The sequence below is a fragment of the Pimephales promelas genome, chromosome 19, assembly GCF_988280905.1.
Source record: "Pimephales promelas chromosome 19, fPimPro1.hap1.1, whole genome shotgun sequence".
Taxonomy (NCBI): Eukaryota; Metazoa; Chordata; class Actinopteri; order Cypriniformes; family Leuciscidae; genus Pimephales; species Pimephales promelas.
The window spans coordinates 32,050,243-32,059,579 of NC_142787.1; the positions used below are offsets into that span (position 1 = coordinate 32,050,243).

General features: G+C 44.4%; 1 protein-coding gene across 1 annotated transcript; it reads left to right on the forward strand.

Annotated features, from left to right (window-relative positions):
* Positions 1-229: 229 nt before the first annotated feature.
* LOC120484885 (protein sprouty homolog 3) lies at positions 230-5,005 on the forward strand. The gene is made up of 2 exons (XM_039680323.2): positions 230-655; positions 3,957-5,005. Exon 2 carries the CDS (start codon positions 4,010-4,012, stop codon positions 4,859-4,861), a length of 852 nt encoding a protein of 283 aa, XP_039536257.1. The 5' UTR covers positions 230-655; positions 3,957-4,009; the 3' UTR covers positions 4,862-5,005.
* The last annotated feature ends 4,332 nt before the right edge of the window (positions 5,006-9,337 follow it).

Sequence of the window (9,337 nt, forward strand, 5' to 3'; positions counted from 1 at the left end):
GGGGGAGAAAATGAGAGATTGGGTTTCAGCCCGATGATGCCACTTAGCCATTAACTATCTCCAGCAACCCCCCCCCCCCCCCCCGGCCCGGCCCTCCTTCCTTCTACCATTCATATCCAGCCACCCCTCCTTCTCCTTCTCCACCCCATCCCATCTCCCTCCCTCACTGTTTCCCACCCTTCATCTCTAGCTCTCTCGCTCACACACACACTCTGGGAGTGAGGGGATGATCGCATGAGCAGGAAGCGCTGACCATACACAGATAGAGAGAGAGAGAGACAATCCAGCACTCACTCGTCCAGCTCACACTGAGAGACGGCTGCTGTGCTCTCTCCACACTGTTTTGTGGAAGTACTTTGGAAAAGCGAAGCTCCTCTTAGTTACTTTGCCCTGGGGACATTTTTGTTTCTTACTCAGATAAATTGGGATATTTGGTGTGACATGCTGCCCTCGTTTCTTCGTCTGGCTCCTTTGCTGTGGCTTGATGAAGGCTGCTGGTGTTCTTCAGAGGGAATGACTGAGCACTGAGGAACCAGGATTGCTCGCACGTGTGGGACACTTGTGAAGAAAGCTGCTCAAGAAAACATAAAGGAAAGAAAGACAAACAAACATAAAACACTGCTTTGGCGCAAAATGGATCTCCCTCCTTTTAGGGGTAAGAGATTCTTCATTTAAATCTCTTTTCTCTTGAGATCCAGTTCTCTGAATGATCTATAATCTAGTTGACAGCATCCGAGTGGAGATGATGTGTGTGTGTGTGTGTCGCCCTAAACTCAAGCCCTGACCCAGCCGATCCACTGGGCTGCACTGGGAATTGATCGTCCTCAAGGTTGGAGATGTCAATACTAGGACATGGGACAGCGCTGCACACATGTGTATTTTGAATTGGTTTGTGATAAATTTCTCAAGCTAGAGGCCGGCAAAAGTGATGTGAAATTTGGTTAAAAGTGAAAACTTGTCTCAAAATGCGTTTTAATAGTTAATTTGTTAATACTCAGAGTTACATGTTTGTGTGTGTTTTTCTCAATCTTTATCTTCTATATTCCTCCTTTCTCTAAGTCCTTCCCTCCCCCTTCTCTCTCTGTCTCTCTCTCACCCAAACTTGCTGGTCTGCAGTGTCTATTTCAGTCCTTCCTGGGGGTCGGATTCGGCACATCCGGAATCTCATACAGTTTATTGTCATTCAATCCCACTGTGTTCCCTGTGGGGCCGATCCCAGGGTCCTGGTGCCTGACAGCTCAAGTCCAGCCGGCCCCTAGGAGCACACGTACGCCCCCCCCCGCGACGACCAGCTAATCAACCCTCAGTCAGCAATCGCCAATCTGCCACTCTATCTGAGTCAGAGAGAGAGAAATGGAAAATGGATATCTCTAATGACAGTTAGCCTGCAGGAAGTCAGACTGACCCGATGGCCGGCTGCAGAACTGCTGGATGCTTATCAGTGGCAGCAGGGGTCAGTGAAAGGAGACTGGAGGCTTTAAAAATAGCACCACAGCATGATGTCATTGTCAACATCCCAACAGCATCATCACCTGATGGTCGCACCCACCGGTAGATAAACACGACCCTTTACGGGACGGCTGTTCTCTCCTGGTTTAAAGTTTCTCCCAGTCAGTGGAGTGTGGTGGCTGTTATGAATAATATGCGCTTCTCATCCTCTTCCTGCCCTGGATTGGATTACTCTGGCCAAGGTAACGGGTGCGAGGAGCCCCGAGGTACAGCTCACTCAGCACTGATACTCCCAGAGCGCAGAGGCCTGTCTTCAGGTTACCCCTCATGGCAGGCAGGGCTGAGTAAACAAGGCCACTCTCTCCCTTCTCTTTCTATCTCACTCGATGCAGCTGTCTCTCGCTCTATGGACGTAAAGTGCGCCTTAACCTGGCTGGGACAGGCATTGTGTGTTCTGTCCATTTTCTTTTGCTGTTGCATGTCTATTCTCCCTATATTAAATGTGATTTAAAAAAGTTCATTCGCCCTGAAAGGCAGTTGTTTGCGGTGAATGGGCATGGACTTACTTTACTTCTCCAATGTAAGAAGTGCTATCAAATGTGGAGAGCCAGATACAGAATATCCTGTTAAATGATAAAACCATCTAGCAACAAAAAAAAAGAAGATGGAGTCTTCAGATGTGGGATCGGGGGGAAAAAAAACAATACTTTGGATGAATGCTAGATTGCAGAAACAGATTCTGAACTGGTCTGATCCATAGTGTAGTGTAGTAACCTTCCTATTTCTTGCTCATTAAGAGTAATTCTTTTCGAGGTCATGGTCAGAACTTGAACAACATAATCAATACCTCAGTAGACTTGAATCAACACGTCCAAAGTGTTCCTTGAACAAGAGTACTATTGGAGTAGGTGTTATCCACAGTATTTGTTTAAGAGAAAACAATTGTGCAAGTTCCACTATAGAGACGTGATGGAGCAGTCCACAGCCCCGGTACGGCCTCGCTCGGGTGTGCAGTGTGGGGCAGGTGGAGCTAAAGCGTACTCTGGGACTCGGTAGGGAGTGGTGGTGTGCTGTTTTAACTGGACTTCACCTTACTGTAGTGTTCCCCCCCGACGGCGGCTTCTCGAAGACTGTTCAGGGGCTTTTCTATAGTAGCTTTTGCTCTGGGTTTCACAGCTTATTTTACAAATTCACTATACTCATTGACAGAGCATGAAAGTGGTCGGTGAGCTCCTGTGGGAGGCAGTTTACGGTTAATGGATGGTGGCTTTCCAAATGGTCTGGCTCAAGGGAAGGAACTCATGGATATTTCATTGATGATAACTTTTGTGGACGCAATTGCAGCTAATTGGAAAGAAACGTTTCTTTGTAGCCGACCCAGGAAATGCATCTTCTTGAGGTGTAATTTGGGTCTGCTTTTACACAAGATCTCTGCAAGTCAGTGGAAAGTTCCAAATAAACTCCAGCGTAGCCGCGAGTGATAAATGCTCCCAAGTGCCGACACACTTGAGGAAAACCACATGGAGAGGACATGTGCAAATGCTCAAACAAATATGCAACCAAAGTGCCTGACATGACACAGATGAGCTAACCCAAAACTTCCTCTCTGGCTTGCCCGCAGATGCGAGACTAAGAGTCCAATGTTGTTTTCGAACTCAGGCCCCAAATAATGAGCTCATGGAAATGAACAGCAGACCCCTTTCAACAATTAGATGGACTGATAGGACCTGACTACAGCTCTCTGCTGGGTTTGATGTAATTACTCTCCAGGACTTCTCTTTCCTCCTCTGTGTAATTTGCAAATGCATTTTGTGCTTCCGACCTGGGCCTCCTTATCTTGAGTTTCTGGCTGGGCAGTGGGAGCGGGAGCGGGGGAGGATGCTATCTTAGTTCTCTCTCTCTTTGCGAGAGCATTCAAGGCTCTTGCCAGGAATTCAGCTGACTGTGCCCCGGATGCTTGAGGGACACTGCTACTTCTAATCACTGCTGTTGTGAATGGATTTCCATCGCCTGTTATGTCAGAAGCAGCTCCGGCCGAAAACGTTTGCTTTTTTTTTACTTTTGGAAGAGTCTGACAAACATCAAAAGCGGTCCTCTATCCTCGATGGAGGAAAACAAAACCCATCGCTATCTAATCCAATGCAATGTCTTGTTTGCCTATGACGTCCAATAATGCAAGCAACATGTTTCTCAATTCCAGGATGCTGATTATTTCCATGCACATTCCAAAAGCCATGTTGTTCCTGTTTATGAAGGATAAGGCCTAACAAAAGAAGGGCCGCAGGGAGGGGCACAAACTGCTGAGGAAGAGATACCTCAGGACACTAACACTAATTCTTTCGGGTTCCCCAGTTTCTGTCAAATTCTTTCCCCTTGTGTCCACAGCTGTGCTCTCCAGATGCTAAATTACAGTGTGATGTCAATCTCTCGATCCTCCGTGTCTAATAATAACCATTGACCATCTCATTTGATTCTAAATCGTTTTATTTTGTCCTTTTATTCCACAGGTTTATCCGATGTACCCTGATATTGGTCCGCCTCGCAGCTCAGCCCTGAAAGAATGGATCCAGTACCACCCTTTCGGATGGACCCGGAAAGCCTGGATCTTCAGCAGGTCCCTGTTTTGTCCATTGACCAGATCCATGCCATAAGGGCTAATAATGACTATGTGGAACGGCCCGTGGCGCTGGAGCCCGCCACTCAGGTTGGCGTCTTCTACGTGCACGATGAGCGACATCCTCCGATGTCTCGCAGTCAAAGTCAGCATCAACATTCCCACTTGGCCTACTTGAGCCGCTCCAGTACCGTGAGCTCCATGTCCCGCGGGAGCGCTGCTTCGGACCAGAGACTTCTCGCTGGACTAACGCCTTCCCATTCGGGTCTGGCCACTGTGGTGCGGTCCCAGCCCAAAGGGGACTTGAAACCTGACTCGCTGGGCAAGGGACTGGCTGACAGTGAGGACTTGGGCCTGCATCTCTTCATCTGTGAGCGTTGCGGCCACTGTAAGTGCCAGGAGTGCTGTGCCCCTCGTGATCTGCCCTCCTGCTGGACCTGCGGCCAGCGCTGTTTGTGCTCGGCTGAAAAGTTCTTGGAGTACGGCACTTGCCTGTGCTGCGTGAAGGCTCTGTTCTACCACTGCTCGGCGGACAAGGAGGACAACTGTGCCGACCGACCGTGCTCCTGTGCCCCGGCTCACGCCTGCTCCCGCTGGAGTGCCTTGGCCTTCCTGGCGCTCTGCCTGCCTTGCCTGTGCTGCTACCCTCCTGCCAAGCTGTGCCTCACTTTATGCCAGCGTGGCTACGATCGCGCCACACGTCCAGGCTGCCGATGTAGCAACACCAACACCGTGTGCCGCAAGATCTCTGCCACCAACCCCGCACCCTTTCGTAAAACCCTGGAGAAGCCTGTATGACCTTCGAGGATTGCCGGGAAACACCAACTCTAAACCGATCAGGCCTCCCTGCGTCGTGTTCATTATCATCCCCATTTTCTTTGGTAAACCCGTGTCTATTTATTTATTTATTGGACTTTCCAAGATAGAGTTGGGTAATGTGAACCACACGTAACACAGGGAGTAACGCAGAGGCTGTACATCATCTAGGCAACAGAAAGTGTGTCCTCTTCAGCCTTACTGAATGGACAAACTGGTTCACTGTGACTTTAAGAGCCTGACTGTGTAAGTCAAATCCGTTTGACACCAAAAACACGACTATTTACGTAAATCAGAAAATTAAGCTCACCTAAGAGGGATGTGTTTCAAGAGAGGCGGTAAAGAGAGACATTGTGTGTGTATGGAAGAGGAAGAAGGGAATATGTGTGTGTTTGTATGTGCATGTGTGTGCAGTCTCAGGTCTTTTATTTTTAGAGGAGCTACTCTGAAAGATAAAGCGTCTGGTCAGGTTTCCGGGCCAGGGCCGTCTGACGCCAACCTCGACTCGTTTAGTCTCGGCTGCCCATTGTACTTTCCAACTGTCCGACTACGCTGTGGGACCAAACATCAAAAGGGACTGTCTGTCCACCGATGAGATACAAGCCATTGCTTTGGACAACCTGTGGGACCACGCTTTAGGTTATCATCAGATCCGAGTAGCATCAGCCAAACGAAGCCGTTGTGGGTACACGAGGCATGAGCGTCTCTAAAGACTTTGGCATTTCCCGAGCTTCTCTGGTCTGAATGGAAACTGAGGGAGAAGGGATTGTATTGAGACGAGGTAGAAAACCACACTTGGGAACAAGGCGAAACAGAGGCATCCAAAACTGGGAGGCAAGATGAATGAAATCCGTTTCAAGTGTGCGTGTTTTTCCCAAAAATGCACATCCTTGTGATCTCCTTTGCTATATTTTTGTATGTACATAGAATTCTTATTGTATTTGTATTTTTATTCTATTTGTTTTAATCTGGTTCTTATTATTATTACCATTACTTTCTATTACTGTTGGACATTAACCTTGTCAGAGACCTGGCTAATACTTAAGACTAACCATAATGCTGATTTTCTATTGTGGAGGAGAGGTACTTTTCTCTAAAGAACAGAAACAATTACTCTGAGCTCATTTAAAATACGTTGTAGTGTTCAGACAAGACCTAAACAGAAAAAAAAAAAAAAAAAAGATTAGTTAAAGTCAAACACACACTTCCAGAGCCAATCATATGTTTTTCTAACTACTCAATATTTACTGGCATGAGAGTAAATAACATGCATTACTATCACAGTCTGAAATAGTGAGAAGATACCTCTCCTCCACAGTTGCGTCCCATGAGAACGGCTCCTCTAAGGACGTCTGTGGGGTTTCAGTGTGCAGGTACATACAATTTACAAGAATGCCTAACAGGTGCTGTCCGCCGTCTCTAAGTTAACCACTAAAAGTTCACCATGTTGTATTAGTAAGTATTGCTTTGGTACAATTGGCATCTTGTAAGTTGTAAAAGAATTAAAGGAGAATATATAAATAAATATATATATATACAAATCTATACAAATGAATCTATTATATATATATATATATATATATATATATATATACATTTTACACTTTTTTTTTTGCTGATATTATCATAAAGCCACAGATATTTATTTAAATGGTTGCAAGAAAAGCTATGTATTTATTTTGGGTGAATGACAAAAAGACATTGAATGAAAAGACCCATGTGATGATTTCAGCTTTTTTCAAAGAGGATTGGTGGATATGGCCATATGGCTATGGATAATAAATAAAAAGTTTTCAAATACTCTGTGTACAAAACTCGTTTCTACATCTGTGACAATTTACAATTCTCAAATCTTTTTCCGTGTCATTTGATTCACTCAACAAACGAAATGAACGAGTTGACTCGGGAAAAGATTCGTTCATTTTGATGAACAGGAGAGTCGCGCGTCACAGAACAGAGCAAGGCGACCATTTGAGCTTATAAAACTTAAACTTTGTTATTTATTAATTAAATGAGCGATCGTTTCACTTGATAAGACCCTTATTCATCATCTGGAGTCGTTTAAAGCCCTTAAAGTCCATTATATGTTTTCATCAAAAACCTTAATTTCTTTTCGACTGAAGAAAGAAAGACATGGACATCTTGGATGACACGGGGGTGAGTAAATTATCAGCAAAAGTGTTTTTAAAAAGTGAACTAATCCTTAAGAGTACATCACCCACAGCTGCAATGTTGATATGGTTGCATCTGTAGTTTCGTGGCGTTTGACTGCTATTCTGCAGATACCTGAAGGAGTTATTAAGTGCGTAAGTGATCTGTTTTGAAGAAAATGCTGTGAAATACTGTATATTCATGGACACGAGGGCTTCCGGTCAGTCTTTGTCTGTCTCTTTACTCCACTCCCCGCACTTCTGCCTGTTTGCCTCATAAATAAGTAATCAAGGCCAGCTCGTACTAATGGCCTTGGAAAAGAGGGACTAGAGAGATGTGTGTGTGTGTGTGTTACTTCAGATGTGTGTGTAAGATGTGTATGTATCACATCACAGACACACACACAACCACGCCTCATTTTCCCAGAGCTTCAAGAGCATTAAACCTGTTCCCCGACATCTTAATAGCAGCACACCTCCTTTCTGCTTTGTCTACATGAGAAGACACTGCATGAATAATACAGTCTTTATGTGTGAGTACATTCACATGTACAGTACATCAGTCAGGCTCGTTATTTAACCCATTAAAAAGGGTAGTTCACCAAAAAAATAAAATTAATTTACTCACCCTCATGTCATCCCAAACCTGCCTGACTTATTTAAAATATAAAATAATAAGTTACCATATGTATTCCAGTATTTGTATAGTCTTCAGTACTGTGCGCGATAGATTCAACCCAATCTCACGGGAATTCGTGTGTTTTACGAGATGGCTGATTCGGACGAATTCATACGATTTTTGCTAAATCATACATGTTTTACGTGTTGCCCAATTCGTATGAGTTCGTACTAAGTACTGACCCCTGACCCCGCCCCTAAACCTACTCATCACCGGGGTTTAGACAAATCGTACGAAATCGTATGAGTGAGGTCATCGTACTCGTACACATAAGCTCACTTGTACGAATTGGTCGTGAGATAGTGTTGGATAGATTCGTTGTGTTTTTTAGTTAATATATACAGTTCAAGTTGGGTTGTTTCATGAAACGTGAGGTTATGTGCAATGTTCATCAAGATGTGTCATGGGATACAGTGAAGCAGGACTGTCAAAAGTCAGAGAAGAGTTCTTCACCCAATGACTCTGGAGGGATGCTCTTTGCTTTCTTAACCTTTAACCCAGCTAATAAAGAGCAAGAAGGGATGGGGTCGGTTGATCTTCTACCATCCTGACCTCGTGGCCTCTGGAACCAGTGAATCCCCCTATGAGGGCCTTGTCTGGCGGGGACAGGCCCTGTTGAGGACACTCCAGGGGTCGGGGATGGGCCTTTAGAGGCTGTCAGTCACAGCTCCATGCATCTGTCAATCACGGGGCAGCGGTGTGTGAAAATGGACCTTTTCTAAGACACCCTAATCCAAATGTAAAAACACTCCACTTAAAAGCAGCAGCATTAGGGCTTACAAATCACTTACATAATTGAGCGATTTCAAAGCTCTTATTCTAAAATTAGATGTTTGCATTTATAATAGTTCAAAATCATGTGTGTTTGCAGCTCCTTCTGTTTTACACTAGCATTTTCTGGTTTATGGAGTGATAAAAAAGAGATATCCTCTGTAAAAACCTTTAATTTGTCAATTCTGGAAATGTGTGGAAATTAGTGCATATTTAATTAGACAGTGTCTCATTTGTATATTGAAACACAGCTTGTTCGCTTTGTCACATGTTTTAAGGGTCTTTAACCTGTAATTAGAACAACTGTCTGCTCTGTTGTAACATCACAGACCTCATTTATAAAAATGTTTCGAAACCATCATTTGGTCTTACGATCATTTCTCAAATGTGCGTACGAGTAATTCAGAGAACTAACGAAAACAGTGCGTACACCCCTCTCTTCCAGATGTGAAACTGATTAATGATTAATGGCCTGATTAATGTCCTGAACATATAATGTCCAAATGCTTTACTTGAGAATCGCCAGCGGCAAGACTTGCTTAAATTATCCAAATACCTCTGAAGTCTGAAATCGCGTATTTTCTGAGAACGTAGGCTACTATATTTTAAATTGAATTTACTTTGCGACCGTCAAAACTACGCTCTATATATGGGTAGCATGAATGCAGTGATGGGGGTAACGCATTACAACTAACCTGAGTTAAATAATCAGATTACTTTTTCAAGTAACTAGGGCTGTGTATTGGCAAGAATCTGGCGATACGATACGTATCACGATTCATGGGTCACGATTCAATATATTGCAATATATTCCGATACTGTCCATAAGGCGATATATTGGGATTTTTTTTTTTTTAA

Excerpts from the sequence above, each read along its gene's own strand:
- LOC120484885 (XM_039680323.2), top strand. The coding sequence starts at position 4,010 with ATGGATCCAGTACCACCCTTTCGGATGGACCCGGAAAGCCTGGATCTT.